Consider the following 20,353-nt stretch of genomic DNA (forward strand, 5'->3'; position numbering starts at 1 on the left):
AGGAAAAAAGAAAGCAATGTTCCACTCTGAATTTTAACATTAGGTTTTGTATTTTACTTGAGTTTCTTTGCGTCGCCTACAGGAGAACAGTCCAAGAGCTTTCCCCTGACAGAAACAAGATTACATTTCTAAACCCCTTCCCTGCCAAGTTAAAAGCAGAAACAAAGAAAGACACTTGTAAAAATATTTAATCATTCACTTCCAGATCAGTGTATTTTTAACAAACATTTCCAATTACAATGCAAACGCATAAAGGATGATGGAATGTAGGAGGGAAATTGGGGATTGATTGACAAAAAGATTGTCAGTAAAAACACCACTCTTCCCCACAACACCAATTATTACTTACCTCTGGACTGTCTTATTTAAATAGGTTTGTGCTTGTATTGGTATCTGCTTGTTTCATTACTGATCCAACAACAGATGATGTAAGATTCTTTTGGACAAAATGGGTTCCCAAATTCACAAAAACAGGCAAACCACCAAATGGCAGCTTCATTTCAGTGATGCTATATACCTGCAATAGCAAAAAGTGCTTCTGGTACGTCTACCTCTAAAAATACTATACAAGTTATATGATACACGTATTTGCAGATTGTGAGGAACCTACACATGACTTTAGTGGCTCACAGTTCCCACAGTCAATGGCACTTAATATACTTTATTCATACAAGCATTTTGTCCTCAGGATTCTCTGGCGCTTCAGTCTTTGTTTTTTTAAGATTATAGAAAAGCCTTTTACTCCTGAAGATCTTGTATCCAAAATCCAGACTAGACCTTTAAGTACGGATATGAATTAAAAATCCTTAACTGTCCTGCTGTCTCATTTTATAGATGATTGAAATCGTAATTTATCTGAGCTGCAGACCTAGTGGACTGTCTTGTAGAGATACAGTATTTGTTTGACAGTGACTTCTGCAGATGATCTGGGAAATGGATTAAAGGGTGAAAGTAAGTCACTTCAGATAATAGACACCCCCAAGATTATTTAGCCTCCCCAGATTCTAACTGACACTAATCAGTTTCTCACCTTGTTTGTGAGAATGATCTGTATCATGATTACCAGGCTAACTGCACTTCCTCCACTTTGATCTTTTTGAGCACACCCCCTCTGGGCCTCAGGCAATTCTCTTTTTCTTGGGGTGAAATTGTGTGTTTCTCCTATTCTCAGACCAGGTGCTGGGTGGCAGTAACCTGTGTATCAACTGTGATCACCTTAGGTCTGACTTCAGCTGAGGATCTGCAGTTCTATTCCCTCTGGGGCACTGACAGTGGTAATTAGTGACCAATCAGCTTCCTTAAAGCAAAGTATAATTTATTTAGAACAAAACCATTTCAGATTAAACATTTAAAAAACTATAAATCAGGATAAAGTCCATGCCTACTTTCTCCTAATGCTTACCAGTCTGTGAATCTCAGAATGCCCAGTTCCTCTGGACTCCTTCCTTCCTCTATACAGCCTGTCTGCTTAGACAGCTCGCTGATAAGTCAAACCGCCCCCCCCACACCATCACAGGCTTTTTAACTCTTTAATCTTTTGATCTCTAGTTCCCAGCCTGGCAAAACAAGATTTACAGCATGTTGGAGGCTAAATGTAGGATCCCTATGTCTAACCACTGGCCTCCACTGTCCTTTTAGCATGTATGTAGGTATTCTTATCTGGGAAGTCACTGTATTGCAGAACTGTACAGTTCCCATTGAATTCAAGCATTATAGGCATATAAAACATTCCACTAAGCCAAGTGCAAGTTAGCACAATGCATTCACACAGGGCAGTCTTATAACCCAGTACAAAAAAATCTTCCCCTCACTGACAGTCACATATATAGTGTTCATACCATTATTACATATCAATATTCATAGATCAAGATGTAGCAATTCCACAGTATTCATAACCATAGTACATATCCACTGCACTGTCACTCTGATTTTGGGATCTGAGTGACAACAGGAAAGGAGTCCTTATAGGAGTTGAACAACTTGCTTGAAACAAAAGCAAGTCTGTGGCAGCCTAATATATATCTTACAGTTTTAATATAAGGGCTCATCTACACTTGGAAATTCAATTTTGATAAACTGTCAAATAAGCCCTAAGAAAGAGACTTTATCATGCAGGATAGAGCTTATTACTGGATAAAGACTTTTTTGATTTGTGAAAGGCTTGGCTTACAATTCAGACTGAAGTATAGTCCAAATCAACCTGCTATGTGGAAAAGTATGTAATAGCTACAGTGTAAGGGACCCAAAAATTAAGCAAGTCTCTGCCATTCAAGTTTAGTTTACTCAATCAGAAGAATATGGGGTCTGAAAAATTCAGTAATTTAAAGAGACTATTCTATTTAATGCAAACAAGATTTTAACTTTTATTTTTCCTTTAATGTGAAAGATTTTTGTAATCTAGAACAAGTAAAACCTTGCTATATTACATACAAAACCAGAAAACTATAATACAATATTAAAAAGCAGCACACCCACAAGATAATGCAAGTTGCAGTCCATAGGGAAAAAAAATCTATGCTTCAAATGATGATTGCAAATATAGCCTTGTGTGAAAGGTGAACAGCACGAGAAAAAAATAATTTATGCCCCTTTTTATTTCTTTTTAAAGTATAAATATGGCACAAAAGGTTATTTTTTCTAAAAGCTTTCTTCTTTGCACTAGATATTTAGTTCTTGTCTAGTTTAGACTATATGGCCCACTGGGAGCTACTAGGATCATGACAACATTACAGTACAAAAGTAGTAAAAATCTTACTGAGATGAGACGTGACTATTATTCAGACTGTTTAAAAATTTAATTTTGTTAACACCTACTTAATTCAATAATCTAATGGTTTGGAGAAAATGAATCTTCATTTAAGATTTAATACCCTTGTGCCTTCAGTTAAAGGCAGCTTTCAATGTACAGTGTAAATCCTCAAAGATTTCTGGTGGTTGTGGATGGCCTCTCAGACTGCATCAGATCTCTTACTGGTACTGGTATTAAGAGTTGAATTCTGGCTCACAGAAGTGCTGACTGACTGGGACTCAGAGGTGGAAGGTCTTATGGCAGACCATGCTTAATACTTCTGTGTCAAAAACCAGCAGAATGAATATATATAAATCCTTCTTTCTATACAGTAAGGAAGGGAAAATGGGTACCATAAAACTTTTCTTCCCTTTGTCTGCAGGTCACTTTTAGAAGCAGTGTTATACAAAATCATGCATTTATAAAAGATTATAACAGATTAAAAAAACCCACCAATTTTTACGTCATTCTTCAGATTTTTCGGATTTAAGAGAATACTTCCTTATTAAATAATTTTTCATAAAAATCCAAATCTGAGGGAGTTAATGATGGTTTTACAGTCTTCAGTGATTTTACAAAATGCTCATGTTTCACACTAGTTGCTTCAAGTCCATTCTCGTGTAATGCCTGCAAAGCAGCCTTAAAAAAAAACAAACAAAACACCTCGATTTAGAGAATTTGAATTGTTTTCAGCTTTGTCAGGAGCTCCGATGTTGCAAATCAATCTTTTCAAAACTTAAAAATAAAAATGAACATTAGTCCAGTGTTTTGACATAGTACTGTATGATTCAAGATAAAAAAACCCAATAGGTAAATATTAAATGAAGTCAATTTATCAGATAATACAAATGTTAGTTTGCTTTCTCTATTCTTCTATTCCAAATTCAGTTAATACTGTTTCACTCACTGCGTCTAGTTGATTGGGCTAGAAGACATATCCTTGGTCACTTAATTCTTCAGATATTCTACCTAACCTCCCCCTTCCTCAAATACATTACCTCAGACATCTCCCTTGCCCTAGTCTTTTTCTTCCAATTTATCAATGTTAATTTCAGCAATAAGTTCTATGATGTAGTTGTAGTACAAGGGAGAAATTTCATCTGGATTTTAAGTAAGGCTTTGAAAAGGAAAGAAAGAAGATAAGTTCTGGAGCAAGTACTAGAGTAGTCCCTTACTCCAACTAACCTGAAATATTGTCAAATCCATCAGGTTTGTTTGGCATCATTTTTTTCTTTTTGTAAGTTAACCCATGTTGCTTATCATTCACTCTTTTAAATGCTACCCTCTGCTTCAAAGAGAGAGTAAACAGAACCCAGCAGATTCTGGTAAATGTAGCTAAGAGAGGTAGAGCCACTTTGGTAGCATGCTCCCAATATGCTCTATGATTTTCAGAGGGGCAGGTCTGGGACACAGGAAGAGAAGGCACTCCTCACAGCATGCTCATCTCCCTATGCAGCGGATATGTGCCTACGTTGTTTCTACTAAACAGAAATAATTCAGGCTCCTTACTTGCACTATTTGAAGGCGTTTTTGAGCACTGTGTGTTTGTCCAAGGATAGGAGCTCTTGACAGGAGGAGAGGGAATAGAACTATCTTTCTGCAGGACTGGATTTACCCTCCTCCCCAAAAATCCAAGTTAGTAAAGTTGCATCATCTGCCTTCTCCATACAATCTCCTGCAGGGAGAGTTTCCAGGCTCCGCAAACTGCTGCTTCTGGGTGTCTCCAGAGGAGCAATTTATTCTAATTTTGCACCTAGTTCAACTTCAGTACTAACAGATCCCTTATTTACTGGGTGTATTTTACTGGTACAACATATGTTTTTCACTCAGCTGGTATAAAATTTTGTTCATTTGTCTTTTCCTCAATTTTTAATGAAAAGGGTAAGTACAAAATGTCTTAGAATATTCTATAATTTGGCCTCTCTTCATCTAAAGTATTCATAGAATCATAGGGTTGGAAAGGACCTCAGGAGGTCATCTAGTCCAACCCCCTGCTCAAAGCAGGACCAATCCCCAGATTTTTACCCCAGTTCCCCAAATGGCCCCCCTCAAGGATTGAACTCACAACCCTGGGTTTAGCAGGCCAATGCTCAAACCACTGAGCTATCCCGTTCCCCCAAAATAATGGAGATATCCTATCTCCTAGAACTGGAAGGGACCTTGAAATGTCATTGAGTCCAGCCCCCTGCCTTCACTAGGTAGGCCCCAGATCCCTCAGTGGCCCCCCTCAAGGATTGAGCTCAACCCTGGGTTTAGCAGGCTAATGCTCAAACCACTGAGCTATCCCTCCCAGCTTACTTCACTGATTAAACAAAAAACTTCTTACCTCCTTGCAGAGATTTTCAATATCTGCTCCAGAAAAGAGTTTGGTTTGAACTGCTAGGTATTCTAATGACACATCAGAATCTATTGGGATTTTTTCTGTGCAAATTTTCAAAATAGAAAGCCTTCCCTATGATACAAGCACATTACAAAAAGACAAAGGACAGTCACTTAGGTACTATTTGTTTTATTAAAAGTATTTGTTTAGGCCTATTTTCTGCCACCTTTACTCATGTTGGCTAGTACTTTACTTTGCAAGTTCTAAACTCAACTATACTACAGCCACAAACAAACATTCTGCTTGTGGCAAACGAGTGCCAAGAAACAAAAACCCAGTTTACCACAGAGTAATCATATGATGCATTCAAGATGGACAGTAAGACAGCAGTTGAAAATATTTTATTGGCAAAGCTCAATAACGAATCATCAATAGGGCATCTTGACTTGAATTCTGAACACTAACAGTCTGAATGAAAATCTAGTTGTGCTGCCAGGTATCTTACTGGTCTGCAGGACACTAAGCTATAGTTTTGCGGCAATATTCTCATCAATTGCAACAATTTTTACATCATCTCACGACTTCTTAAAATCGTTTATCATTGGATCTTGCTGCCTTTTTTTGGGGGGGGGGAGGGGTTCTTTTGTACCTTTGTGCTCCCACCCCTAACTTGGTATAGGCTATCTGAAGAACCTGAATGCAAGACAAAGAAAACCCCAAAAGAATGTAGAATGCTCAACTATCCATGCTATGTTGGTTGGGGGTGGGTTTTTTTAGTAGGGAGTTGGCAAGATCTCGCAGCAATGCTTATGGTTAAAGTTGTCTAATACTTTCCATTTTAAGTCACTTTCTTCAGTTGCTTATACCTTTACCAACATATTACTCTTTTGGACTGAAATTTCCATGTTTGCCCTCTGCTTCGGGGTGACTTTTTCTGGAAAGTTTCAGAGAAACAGTTCAGTTTCCAAGGCCAAGTCTAGTACAGTAACTCCTTGCTTAATGTTGCAGTTATGTTCCTGAAAAATGCTACTTTAAGCAAAACAATGTTAAGCAAATCCAATTTCCCCATAAGAATTAATGTAAATAGTGGGGGGTTAGGTTCCAGGGAATTTTTTTTGCCAGACAAGAGACAGACAGACAGACACACACATACACACGGTATAAGCTTTAAACAAACAATTTAATACTATACACAGCAATGATGATTGTGAAGCTTGGCTGAGGTGGTGAAGTAAGAGGGTGGGATACTTCCTAGGGAATGCCTTACTGCTAAATGATGAACTAGCACTCGGTTGAGCCCTCAAGAGTTAACACATTGTTGTTAATGTAGCCTCACACTCTACAAGGCAGCACAAATGGAGGGAGGGGAGATAGCACGGCAGAGAGAGACAGAGACACACATCGTGTGTGTGTGTGTGAGAGAGAGATGTGCATTACCCCTTCAAATACACTGACCCCACTCTTAAGTACACTGCCTTTTTAGGTAGATCAGCAAGCTCCCTCTGTTCTGATCCCTGTGGTATCCCTCCTGCTCTGTGGAGATAGGGGTACAGGAGCGGGGGGTGGGGGGGCAGGAGCGGGGAATACCCTGACATTAGCACTCTTCTTCCCTCTTCCCTCCCTCATACAGACACACACACACACACAGAGAGCTCCAGGGAGCAGCTCCAAGGCAGAGGACAGGAGCAGCACATGGCAGTGGGGGGAGGGACACCTGAACTGCCTGGTAATTGCACACAGGGAACTTAGGAGAGCTGATAGCGGGGCTGCTGGTCTACGCTGGTTCCAAGCCTCCACCAGCTCCAAGAGACTGCTCTTTCTACAAGCAGTGAACAAAGCAGGTGGCTACCAAACAACATTATTACAGAACATTGCGCAACTTTAAATGAGCATGTTCTCTAATTGATCAGCAACATAACGTTAACCAGAACGACTTTAAGTGAGGAGTTACTGTAATATAAACTGACCTAAGCACAGGCAATTCAAGCATTCAGAAGTTAGGAAGTGCCAGAAATGCCTGTGCCTTGGTCAAAGTGTCTGAAGGGTGTACATTTTTATATACATTTAAAATGATATTTTATAATCCACGCTGCTTTCATATTTATTTTAAAAGCTAGAAATTTAGTAATTGATCTTCAGTGCAAACAGCTACACACACTTACATACACTATAGTACTATGCCTCTTTTTGTTGCTAAGAAATAGTATACCTACAACTTCACACCTCTATTTAAATTTGTGTACGGATTTATAATGCATTACCTTCTGATCTGGAGGTGGAATATAGATGATCTTGTCTAACCTTCCAGGACGCAACAAGGCATCATCCAATTTGTCTGGTCTATTTGTTGCAGCAACTATCATGACATCTTTGTTCAAAACTTCTTGAAATTCTATCTGAATGAGATTATATATGCAGCAAATTAGATGGGTATACAGTGTTTTATATGCTTTAGGCTACAGGACAAGTATAATTTAGAAGTGTAAACTAAGAGGAGAAAAAGAGAGGCATATATCCATATGTAGTCACTTTCCTTTTCACTACAAACATTTCTACTTTGTGTAGGCCAATATACCAATATGTAATACAATAAAGAAGAATCAGTATCCACTCTGGTAATGCATATGGAACTTGCTTGTGGTCAGAGTCTAGCAAGATTGTGTGTGTCAGGTTGAGTGCAGAAAAGACATAAGACTGCAGTATCATACAACATTTTCAAGGGTTTATATAACTGTTTAAAATGGCAACAAGTACTAAAAAGTTTATTAAAACATATTGTGTATTCATTATAGCAGCAATAAATCTGACACCACAAACTGGGAAGTCACAGAAATTTACAGTGATGAAATATATACCCAGTAATGGGGAATAGGTGACTATTAGTGACTTAATTTATTAGACTTAAATGTAATCAGGAATAGTTTTAAATAAAGATTTAAATAAAATTAAGATCACATGCAATGAATAAAGTTCAGCTTAGGTAGTTAAAAGCAGACTACATGGGGACAGAGCAACTGCACATTAGTAAAAGAAGACAATGCTGTTAAAATGCTCTAGTGAAAATTTCAGAGACAGGACTCCTACTGAAAAAGGCAGAAATGAAACAAAAGAGGATAACTAAATAACAAGGGGTTAATAATGTACAAAGTCTGCTGCTCTAAGAATTCAGAATCATGATATTCTAACATGCAGAGGGAGTAAAGGAGAAGTTTTAAAAGGTACTCAGAGTTGATATATCACAAAAACTGAGGGAGAGAAAAAAATTACAGATGAAAATAGAGGAAACAAAAAAGAATGAAGCATGTGTAAGGATAATATTATGGTGGTGATGGAAGGTTCTTCCGTATGCCAGAATGGGGGTGAGGATGTAACCCTACCACCTTGAAATCCATTTTAACAGCATAGCAGGAGCATGTTAGCTATCTCCAATGTTGTATGTAAAAGAACATACTGGATACTACCAAGAAGTTGTCAAAGGCAGCAGAAAAGTAATGTTTTAATCTGTGAAAACCAATGGTTTAAACTTCTGGAGCCACTTTAGCAATAAAAACGAACCGTCTTCCTATATATGCGAGTGTACATACCTGTCTCTCCTTTTCGTTTTGTTCTTGACAATCACCTTCAAGCTGTAATTTATTTCCTCTTCTCTCTGTGACTTTAATGCCAACACCATCTAATTCATTAAGAAGGACAGAAAGAACTTTCTCTGGGGCACCATGTCCAATTTTGCAGGCTGATCGAGATCCTAGGATAGAATCAATCTCATCCAGGAATATTATTGCTGGAGTATGTGCTCTTGCTTGGCGAAAAACCTTTTATTGGGTTCATAAAATTAATTTAAAATGTTGTAATGCATGTATAAGTTCCACTATGTCAACTGAAAACACTTGTTATATATTTTCTACACTTTTACTTAACTAATTCATTTTAAATAAATATTTATTTACAACACTCAATGGATACCAATCTGGTTTACATTTACCGTATAGCAGACTCCAGGTGCCTAACTTAATACTAAGGTCAACCAAAGAACAAAAAGCCATACACAATAGGTAGATTAAAGAAATGAGTTTGAAATATAACTTAGGGACATATGCTCAGCAGATGTAAATGGTAATAGCTCCTCTGAAGTCAATTGAGCTGTATCTGTTTAGACCAGATGAGAATCAGGCCTTAATGTCTTAAAAAGCAAAACATAGAGGAGTGATTATACAAAAATAAGCAAATTATACATCATATGTTAAAAAACAAACCTGAGACAAAATCTTCTCTGAATCTCCAACATAAGGTGAAAAAAGGTCAGCTCCACTAACAGAAAGAAAGGAACAATGGCAGCTTGTGGCCACAGCCTTCACCAGAGTGGTTTTGGCACATCCTGGTGGCCCATATAGGAGAATACCCTTTGGCTGAGACAGTCCCATCCTCACAAAAGCCTGAGGAAACTTCATAGGCCACTCAATACTCTGTAAATAAAGAAAGGATGAAACATTTGCAGTGATGTATCTAGTGACACATTAGCCAATAAAACTACTGGTCACAGTACTGCTCTTTACCTTGCTGTATTACCACAGTTGAGGTCAACGGACATACTCCAATTTGACCCTCTTTGTTATAAAGGAGATAGGGCAGTGGGTAGGGCATTCTCTGAAAGGGCACATTGGTTGACTCTGGAACTCATTTCCCCTCTGGTCTGAAATAGCAAAGTGTATAGACTCTCAAGGGTTGAGGGTAGTTGGAATGAGATGGGTATATGCTGCTGCAGTAACTGCCCTCTACTGGCTGATGTGTTAATTTTCTATGGTATGCTCCTGGGCGATATTTTGAGATTGTAAATTGAATTACTCACAAGGTGTTAGAGCCTGTGTATAGGCAATATTAGTTTGATTTAAGAAAATACAAAAAGGTGCTTTAATATTTTTAAGTAATTAGGAATAAAATTTTAAATACGAATTAAAGACTGATGCAATTCCCATAAGAAAACTTTTCAATTCTGCAGTGTATAGAACAGTTTGAGGAGGTGGGAGAAATTATAGTTTTGTTTAAATGTGCTCTGCACTTTACCTGTTTTAACTTTAATTTCACATCTTCAAGACCACCAATTTGTTCCCAGGTAACAGGTTTAAAGTCAATTAGTCCAACACTGCTTCGAAAGGAAGATGGCTGAATCTTTTTAAAAGCTTCATGGAAATCTGCCATGTTAATCAACATGTGAACTGAATCCTGAAGAAATGCACAAAGAACAAATAAAAAAGGAAAGCACTGTTTCTTCCTTTGAATCATTAATAATTTATATAGCTACATTAGATGTCCACATTGTTTTACAATATGCCAAATGTAACTGACAAAGAAGAGAGCCCCTATCTTAAAGAGTTTACGTATGACAGACACAAGTACACACACATATCAACAAAATAGTGTGCATTCATTGTGGCTGGATACATTTTTTGTTATGGTACAGGGACGGACACTTTTGAAAGACTGATGTTTGAGAAAGTATCTTTGCTTCTCTCCTGAATCTACTCTAGTTCTGCCATATGGGACTCTAGTGAGGGAAGCTGTTGATAAATCTGGGGTTTAGGGTCACTACATAGAGGATTCCTAGCTCCCTCAAATATGAGAGAAATGTCCCCATTTACTCAGGTATCTGTTCCAGTAAATACAGCAGAATGCATTTAGATCAAATATATGGACCGAAGGTATTAACGTAACCCAGTCACTGTCCAACATTAAACAGTGTTAAATAATGTCTGGAGTTTGGTATACAGAGACCTCAGCCTGTTTAGTACCCTGGCACATACTCCATTAAAAATCCTTTTAACCGTTAATAAAAGAAAGGAAAAACAGTTAAAACATTTGAAATGTAAAATATTATATAAGGCTTTCATTTTAACAGTGTCTTTTGCTCCCTTTACTTTTAGCTGGAGAAAGTCTTGAGACGGAGAATCCCCCTTTTTTGCCATTCTTTTAGATATCAAATATGGCAATAACTGTCCTTTTGGATACAGAGAAGTTAGTTGAAATGGGCTGAAACTGCTGTTGTTGAAGTTGGATCCCACATGGTGTTTGGGATTCAGCTGAAGCTGGTAGAGATGGTGATGTCATATAGGTCCCTCTCTCTGGCCCAGATCAGGGTCCCAGGAAACAATGGGGATGATAGCCATTATGGTAGAGCTTGTTCTAGTAACTAGTTTTTTCCCTCACAGAGTCTCTTTCTTTAAAGCAGGGTTTCTCAAATGGGTTGCCGCTTGTGTAGGGAAAGCCCCTGGCAGGCCAGGCTGGTGTGTGTACCTGCCCCGTCCGCAGGTCCGGCCGATCGCGGCTCTCACTGGCCGTGGATCGCTGCTCCAGGCCAATGGGAGCTGCTGGAAGCGGCACGGGCCGAGGGACTTACTGGCTGCCGCTTCCAGCAGCTCCTTTTGGCCTGGAACAGCAATCCGCGGCCAGTGGGAGCCGCGATCGGCCGGACCTGTGGATGGGGCAGGTAAACACAACGGCCCGGCCCGCCAGGGGCTTTTCCTACACAAGCGGCGACCCCTGTTTGAGAAACCCTGCTTTAAGGACTCACAAAGGAAATTGTGTGCAAAATAGCCCATCCATTCATTATTTTGTCCACCAATTAGGCCACTTTCTGATCCACCAATTTTGGTCCGCTGATTTCTGGTTTCATACTTTTCTTGTTTACCAGGCACGATCTTAATACAGTCCTTGCATTATATCTGTAGGCCTTTATGTTTGGACTAATTCAGTCTGTTTCCTATTCATAACTTTTCCCATCAACATTTGTTGTTATAGGCTGTGATCGCTTAAGAATTTTCATGTACTTTTTAGAGTTATGCTCACAACTAGGGTAAATTTGTAGACCCAATCATCACATATCCCCTCACCTCAAACATTCTATAGAATACAGGCTTGCAAAAATCTTGGATTATGGATCTATTTTTCATCCTCAGTTCATGCTAAATTTCATCGAAGGCCAGGCTGATCCCTGGTATTGTTCAGTGCTCTGCATATTCTTCTTGTCTACATTAGAAAACTTTGTAGCCATAATTCACCACCAATGCAGTTCCTCAAATGACACCTGAGGTAGATGCTTTAAGGTAAACAGGACTCAGGTGTTTTCTATCATGTCACCTAAAAATGCCCCACATGAGTCCTGTCTACCTTACTAGTAGCTTCCACTGCTGCTATCACTCAGTGGCGACTTAGGGTTACCAAGTTTGATAGTATAACCTGGGGCTCTCACAACAAATTTTTTGGTGGCCTCAGAGTGCTGCCACCAACTCTTGCTGGTGGCCACTCTTAAAATTTTAACTAAAATTCCTATTTAAGTTTAGGAAAGACAGAAATAAATATGCACATATACATGTCCAAATCATTCCAATTTATTTATGTTGGGATTTTTTGCAAACTCAATAATAAAAATAATCTCATCTCTATTCTTTATTGGAACTAAACAGAACAGAAACACATATAAGGTGCTTTGCATGTTCTTTTCTTTTTTGTTCTTGTTTATTGTGTGTTTTGGGTTGCTTTTTTAAAGACTTGCTAGCTAGTAAGTCTGCTGCTGTGAAAAGTGATATTAACAAACATACAGATATCACTTTTCACAGCAGAAGACTTACTCTGCGCTGGCAAGCCCAGGGACAAATTAAGCCCTGGATGGGGAGGTGGGTATGGTGGCAGTGAAGGCCTGAGGTAATGGGGAGAATGGATGGGGGGGGAGGGGCTAAGAGGGAATGTGGAGGGCCCTAGGGAAGGTGGGGAACTCACTAGCAGTCTGCTCCTCCAGCATTTGTCTCTCCAGAAGGGAGCAGGACCCAACCCCTGCTGGCAGCCTCAGAGGAGGGGCCACTGCTTTACCCTGTCCCCCATCACTGTCCAGGAGGCTCTGGCCACAAGAAAAGCCCCCAGTGGCCGCATTTGAGAAATGCTGGCTAGACACAGCTCTACAAGCAGAGCATGAATCTGAGGGACACTATGTTGTCTATATCAGGGATAGGCAAACTATGGCACGCGTGCCAAAGGCGGGACGTGAGCTGATTTTCAGTGGCACTCACACTGCCCAGGTCCTGGCCACTGGTACGGGGGACTCTGCATTTTAATTTAATTTTAAGTGAAGCTTCTTAAACATTTAAAAAACCTTATTTACTTTACAAACAACAATAGTTTAGTTATATATTATAGACTTATAGAAAGAGACCTTCTAAAAACATTAAAATGTATTACTGGCACACGAAACCTTAAATTAGAGTGAATAAATGAAGACTCGGCACACCACTTCCGAAAGGTTGCCGACCCCTGCTCTATATCATAGTGGAGAAATTCAGCACAGGGCTAAAAACCCCACTGTCTGCAAGCTATTGGACCTTCTTCCTTCCCTCCAGTGTAGGGTCTCCTGCAGCCTGGCAAGCTACCCCCCGCCATATCACGTTTGCTGACGTCTACAGATTTCATAATAAAATGTAATAAGCTGCACTTTGCAGAAGAGTTGGCAGTGTACACAGCACAGACGACAGCAATTTGGTTTATTTTTTCTTTGACCATTTTTTGACAGAATGGCTGCTTCTGTCAGGGCTACCGGGCTCAACTTTATTTTAATGATCATTTTAAAATTTTTGTACAGGATCGATGGTGATGGAGGTTCTATAAATAAAATGCTCCCCTGTTATCACCATCTGGGGAGGAGAGTGAAGTGCACCAGCATCTCCCATAGTTTCTATGATTCCAGAATATCTCTGGATCTCCATCTCACAGAAGCACTCCTTGACTTCTTTTCTGCCCCTCCACTCCATCTTGATGAACAAGGGAGCAATTGAAGCCTTTGCTCCCCCTCTCCTAGCAGTCCTGGCTGAGGGGGAAGAAAGATTAACAAATAATGCTTCCCTGAGATCTATATCTACAGCATCCCAGAAATATTAATGCTGCACTATGGGCATTTGTAACTGTTCTCTTCGGGCCAATATGTCATGTAATATTAGACAAACAAAATAAGTCTCTATTTGTGCAAACCACAACACAAACTACTACATGGCTCACCTTACTAAGAAACAGATTTTTATATAAATTGCCTGTAGCTTATAAAAGAGACCTTAGGTGAAAAAAATGTATAGAATTTGCTCTTCAATGAAAAAACTTACATTCTCTGCCTTGTACAACACTAAAAAGCTCATGGAGAGAATAAAGATATTCCACATCACCTTTTCATTCAAGGAGATGGCAGTCACTTGGTGATTGGATTGAAAGACAGTAGCAAAGCTTATAATTACATCTATAACACGTTTGCTAGCTTATTTTGAATATTCTCATCCCTGAATTATTCATTTTATATATTAAAGTAGAGTGATATTAGTTGGGAAAAGTGATAGATGTGAATAACGACATCTTTCTTGTTTAATCTGACTCCTTACCAAACAGCTGTGGAGAACAGCCTGCATAGCAGCTTCTCTGCAGAATGCCGTAAGATCAGCTCCAACATATCCAGTTGTCATTTCTGCTAGGTTAATCAAATCAACATCAGTGGAAATAGGCATATTAGAAGTAATCAACTGCAGAATAGACCTTCTCTGTTTAAGTGTTGGTGTCCCAATGATAACCTAAAACAAATACAATAAATGGAAATTTATCAGTGTTTTGCTATATTTCTCTGTCACTCTGTAGCCCTAGATAAGTCACTTATGTTGTCTGTATTTTAGACTCCCTCATGCAAATTCTCCTCTTTTTACACTGTTTCACAAGGGATTAATTAATGGCTCTATAATACTCTGAAAATATATAGGACAATACAAGTACCTTTCATTTACACTTATTTAATTTTCCAGGTTAGTAGCATTTCAACGAATAGATGTTTTACAAAAGAATGCCACCTAGTATCTAAAGTCATATTTGAAAGATTAATCAAAAGGAGATTTAATAGTGAAATAATCACTTCTTTGCAACATAAGAACCCAAGAGACTAGTGATAATACTTTTCTATTTAAAAACTGTACAAGACACACATCAGATTAAAAAACCCCCATGGAGAATGATTACTATATGCCCTGTTAAATAAAGCTAATCTCTATATAATTAAGTAACACGTGGAATAAACAAAGAAAATATGACTGCACAAAAAAGGACCAACAGGCCTGTAAGTATAAAATAAAACTGAGTAGAGAATGTGCATAAATTATTGAAAACCTGCTAAAATATAACCAATCAAACTGTGTATTTCACTTGTTAATAATGCTGTCAAATCTTGAAAATTTAGATAAAAGTGTGAATGCAGTATGGAAGAACTTACCAAATTTGAACTGACTGGGATAATCTTTGTGAATTACTGATTTTAGGCCATGATCCTGGACTAGACCCTGGCATCGAGTCTGTTGCAGGTTCAAGGTTTTAGTGAGTACACAGACAGATAATAAAGGAAACAAGGATGCATCACTTTGCTGACTGTATTTTTTGTCAATTTATTTTGACAACTGTAAGTTAGTATTTGATGTCTGATATAGATCTAAAACACAAGCAAAGGTGATATATTTTGTAAAAATAATGAAGTTAGTACATTAACTAAAATGAGTTCTCACTATAGTGCTCTGCTATTTAATCTTTCATGAAAGGGGCAAAAAGTGTCAATTTTGTGTGTGAATTGTAAAGTGTGTGTGTGTGTGAATTAGCATGGTTCCACCTGTTCTTAGAAGATTTTAGAATTACCTGTACTAGACATGAACATCACCAATTTATGCACAGTCCAAAGACTCCCTAGAATATAGTACTTTTAAATTTTAGAAGTAGATTTAGTGTTTATGAAAGGTGCCACACTGACAGAAGTTAGTCTTGTCTATCTTAATACATTATTGCTAATACTGTCCGCTCTTGCTACCACTAGCTCAGCTCATTTCTCGCGGCCAGGTCTACCCCAGAAGTTTTGCTGGTACAACTCCTAGTGTAGATACAACTTATACTGGCAAAAAAGTGCTTTTTGCAGTAGAACTTATACCAGTTCAGCAAGCAAAATGATGAATACCAGCAAAAGTACTTTTATGCTGCATAACTGCATGTACACTAGGGTTTTTGCAGTACAGAAATGCTGTTAAAATAATTCTCAACGATAACCAATTTTGTAATTATCTGAGTGTAGACCTAGCCTCAGTTAATCAGGTTTCATTTGCATGGCATCTGATATAATAGGGCTACTAATTCAGCAGGTGTCCATTGAGACTTCCTGGAAAAGTAGGGTATAGATTTAGATTATAAAACCACTGTGATAATCCAGTCTAGTCTCCTGTACAACACAGGCTTCTTACAGGATTTCCCTGTATCAATTCCTGTTTGAACTGAAGCAGCTCATTCAGAAAAACGTCCAATCTTGATTCAAAGATTTCCAGTGATGGGAGAATCCACCACAACCCTTGATAAATTGTGTCAATGGTAAATTACCCTCACTGTTAAAAATGTATGCCTCACTTCCAATCTGAAAGTCAATTTCCAGACACTGAATCATGTTATACCCTTGTCTCCTAGACTGAAGAGCCCTCCCTGCGTTTTTTTTTTTTTTTTTTGCCATGTAGAAACTTATAGATGGCAATCACCCCTTAACCTTCACTTTTTTAAGCTAAGTAGATTTGCTCCTGGACTTTATCACTATAAGGCATATTTTCCAATCCTTTAATCATTCTAATAGCTCTTTTCTGAACCCCTTCCAATTTATTAACATCTTTCTTAAATTGTGGACACCAGAACTTCAGTATTCCACCAGTTGCACCAGTGCCAAATACAGAAATAACTTCCCTATTCATACTGAATATTCCTGTTTATACGTCCAAGGATTGCATTAACCCTTTTGGCCAGTGTCACACTGGGAGTTTGTGTTCAGCTGATTATCTAACATGGCCCCCAAGTCTTTTTCAGCCACTGCTTCCCAAGATAGGGTCCCCCATCGTGTAAATATGGCCCATGTTCTTTATTCCTAGATATATAATTTTACATTTGGCTGTATTAAAAAAAATCTCATAGTGCTTGCTTGTTTCCAACTTATCATACGATCCAGAGCAATTACCTGTGCTCTTCATTATTTATCATGCTCCCAATCTTTGTGTCTGCTGCAAATTTTCAGTGATGAGGTGAACCAATCTCTGTGAAATCCCCCCTAGAAATAAACCTAATCAGCCATGATTCCCCATTTACAGGTCTCATAATGTAATTGTCTGTTAGCCAGTTTAATCCATTTAATGTGTGCCATGTTAATTTTGTATCATTCTAGTTTTTTAATCAAAATGTTGTGTGGTTCAGTTAAATGCCTCAGTTTAAGTACATATTTAGTATATAAACCTTTAATCAATTATGTAAAAACCAAGAAGAGGAACAAACCCTCCAAGCATCATTATAAAGCAGCAAAAAGGTAACTTTTTCTTCTCCTTTGTAGGTCACTGATCTACAGTGAGAAATAGGGCATCAAACCTGATCAGCCGACACGACACCGCAGAACACTACCATTAGGCCCTTTTTCACCGATTTTTCAATAGCAAAATGACAAATGGTATTAAAGTGTCAGAAACAAAACATGAGAAACAGGCTATGCTCACCTCTCGGTCAAATCTACCATGTCTCCTCAGTGCAGGATCTAAGGCATCGGGCCTGTTTGTCGCTGCCATGATGACCACCTCATTTTCACTGCCTATGCCGTCCATAAGAGTTAACAATTGAGCAACAATACGATTTTCAGGGATGCTGTTTGAACTTCCCCGTTTAGGGCACAAAGAGTCAATTTCATCAATAAAGAGAATGGTTGGTCCTTCACTGGACAATTCCTTGCCTTGTTCAAAAACTCTTCGCAAATTCTCTTCACTTTCTCCAGGTCTTGAGCCATATATAGCTGGACCACTGATGCAAAGCAAATACGCCCCCACTTCCCTTGCAACTGCCTTTACGAGAAGAGTCTTCCCCACACCTGGAGGGCCCACCAACAGTACTCCCCTAGGGGCAGAAAGACCCAACTTCTTGAAGGTTTTGGGAAAATGGAAAGGCAAAACAATCATCTCTTTCAAAGAGCTGCCCAAATCATCCATTCCTGCAACTGAAATTTTTGCGGTGTCCTTTGACAAGTGTCTGTACCATTCTAAAGTGACTACTTCTTTAATGTTTATATTAGTTTTGGGAGCTATCAGGCCAGCTTCTTCTGTCGAAGCATCTACAGCCAGTATTTCAACACACACCACTGTATTTCCAGGAATTGGGGCAGCAGTAACAACATGGTGAAGAGAAACATACATATTCCTCAGCAGCTCTTTGACTATCTCCTGTAGTGTTGCTTCTGGGGTGGATTTTTTCACGGTAAGGTTCTTAAGGACCACTTTCACTGTTACTTTTCTCAACCGGTGACAGGCCAAAAGCTTCAAGTGACTGACACTCAGCGTGAGACCTTTCAACTTGCTTGCAGCTAAACCTGAAGTTTTACATTTCAGATCAAGCTGCAGGTAACCATCAGCCAAATCATTTCTGGGCCAGGCGGTGCACAAACAGCAGCCACCAGGAACCGTGATCCTAAGTGGGGAGCCGAGCCTGGCTCCCAGAGTGGATAACGTGGCAGGTCCCATCCTGCATCTTTGCGTGCCTTCGTCCCCTGGGTCTAGAGGGAGCAGCTTTAGGAGAGCAGCCGCCATAGCCGATATTGCAAAGTGGTGACGGCAAACCACGTGCAAAGTGAGCCCCCTCGCCCGCACAGCGGGCCGCCGACGTAAGAGCGAGGATCTTACGTGTGCCTGGCACCCTTTGGCCAAGAGCGTTCACTCTCCAACGCGACCCCTCAACCCACCCTCGCGGGGAGCTGGCCATGGGGCGCTCCCCACCCACACGGAGGCTGCACAGATCCCCCCCACATACAGCGGAGCCCCCAGCCGGGCACAGGCAGCTCGTTGCCCCAGACCGGCCGGCCCCTCCCCACGCCTCACAGCGCCGGGATGGCGGAGCGCCCCCCCTCCCCCTTATATCGTTACAGGCGGGAAGGGAACAGCTGGGTGGGTTCTCGCGCCCCCCAGAGCACGTCGCGGGAGCAGGGTCCGGAGCTGCGGGGCAGCCGGAGTCGAGCGGCTGAGCAGGTCTCTCGCAGTGAGGAGACGAGCCCGGCGCGCGCTACCGGCAGCGCCCGCTGCTGACCGGCAGCTCACCAGGGCCAAAAGAAAATTAGCTTCCAAGGCCTCCCAGCTACCGAGCATGCGTCCTACCATCGGCTCATGCGTCACCGGCTCGCGCATGCGCCGCCCCGCCACAGGCTCAGCCCTGCTGGGGACCCGTAGCTGCGCACTTGGGGGAGGTGGGGGGAGGAACATGCCCGCGTGTTCTGCCATTTAACGCTCCCACCGCCAGGGCTTCCCCTGCTTCTGAGTTAAGGCCGCTAACGGGACTTCCGTCTCCGCTTCGCTCTCCTATTGGCCCCAAACACGAGCCCTGGCACGCCTGTACCCATCCCCCCCCCGGCAGTGAGAGACGGACCCCCGGGGACTGTCTGTCCTGCCTAGCCCCACCGGCACCCTCCTCCAGCGCCCTCCGTGCATCCACAGACCTCATCCCCAGCACCCCCCGGTGGGGATCCTGTGCCCAAAGAGCACCCCCTGCCCTGTAAGAGTCGCCTCAGGGAGGCAGTTTCTCCCCTAATGCGCCGCAGGGCGAGAGCTCGCCTCCACCCTTCAGTGGGGAACTTTGTGCCTCAAACACCCCTTCCTGGGGTTAGCCCTCACCCACTTCCAATGCCCCATCAGTCTGTCCCCCTGCACTGTGGAGGGCAGGCAACGTATTTACCAACATCGCTCATGGTTTCTCTCTGGGGCAGTTCCAGCTTCAGGGAAGTGGGGAGCCACCTAGATGTCTGGAAGCTGAAGGTGGAGGTAAATAGTACGTCATAACCAGTCCAGTAATTAATAATGCAAAGCACATGACATATATATTAAAGAGAAGAAGAATACATTCCTGACTAAGAAATAACTGACTGTTTAGTCAGGGAACTGACAGTTTAAAGGGAATTGATTCATAGGTCTTAGGAAAAGGTATCTAGGCTTGAAAAAATACAAACTAAAAGCATGCCTCTGCAAACTTCAGTCTGTCAGTAGCTCCATAATGTTCAGTAATGGGAGTAAAGATATACTAGCAGGAATGGGGCAGAAAATATAAAACAATATTTAAAGAATCACCTCACACAAATGCAGGGCCAGATAGAACCCAGGAAACTGGGATTTGCAGCATACCCTAAAGGCAATCAGGACTGAAATTCT

General features: G+C 40.6%; 1 protein-coding gene across 3 annotated transcripts; it reads right to left on the reverse strand.

Annotated features, from left to right (window-relative positions):
* Positions 1–170: 170 nt before the first annotated feature.
* On the reverse strand, positions 171–19,562 carry SPATA5L1 (spermatogenesis associated 5 like 1). Of its 3 annotated transcripts, XR_005585499.1 has the most exons (10): positions 17,672–19,559; positions 14,516–14,701; positions 10,170–10,328; positions 9,362–9,571; positions 8,693–8,920; positions 7,370–7,504; positions 5,115–5,240; positions 3,242–3,427; positions 1,031–1,297; positions 171–926 (listed from the first exon to the last, which is right to left on the reverse strand). XR_005585499.1 is itself a non-coding variant. In XM_039491663.1 (9 exons), exons 1-8 carry the CDS (start codon positions 18,746–18,748, stop codon positions 3,275–3,277), a joined length of 2,274 nt encoding a protein of 757 aa, XP_039347597.1. In that variant the 5' UTR covers positions 18,749–19,558; the 3' UTR covers positions 171–926; positions 3,242–3,274. The 3 variants fall into 3 exon arrangements, 2 of the variants coding, with proteins under 2 accessions (XP_039347597.1, XP_039347598.1); XM_039491663.1 differs by lacking the exon at positions 1,031–1,297 and having other exon boundaries at positions 17,672–19,558; XM_039491664.1 differs by lacking the exons at positions 1,031–1,297; positions 10,170–10,328 and having other exon boundaries at positions 17,672–19,562.
* Positions 19,563–20,353: the final 791 nt, after the last annotated feature.

The sequence above is a fragment of the Mauremys reevesii genome, linkage group 10, assembly GCF_016161935.1.
Source record: "Mauremys reevesii isolate NIE-2019 linkage group 10, ASM1616193v1, whole genome shotgun sequence".
NCBI lineage: Eukaryota > Metazoa > Chordata > Testudines > Geoemydidae > Mauremys > Mauremys reevesii.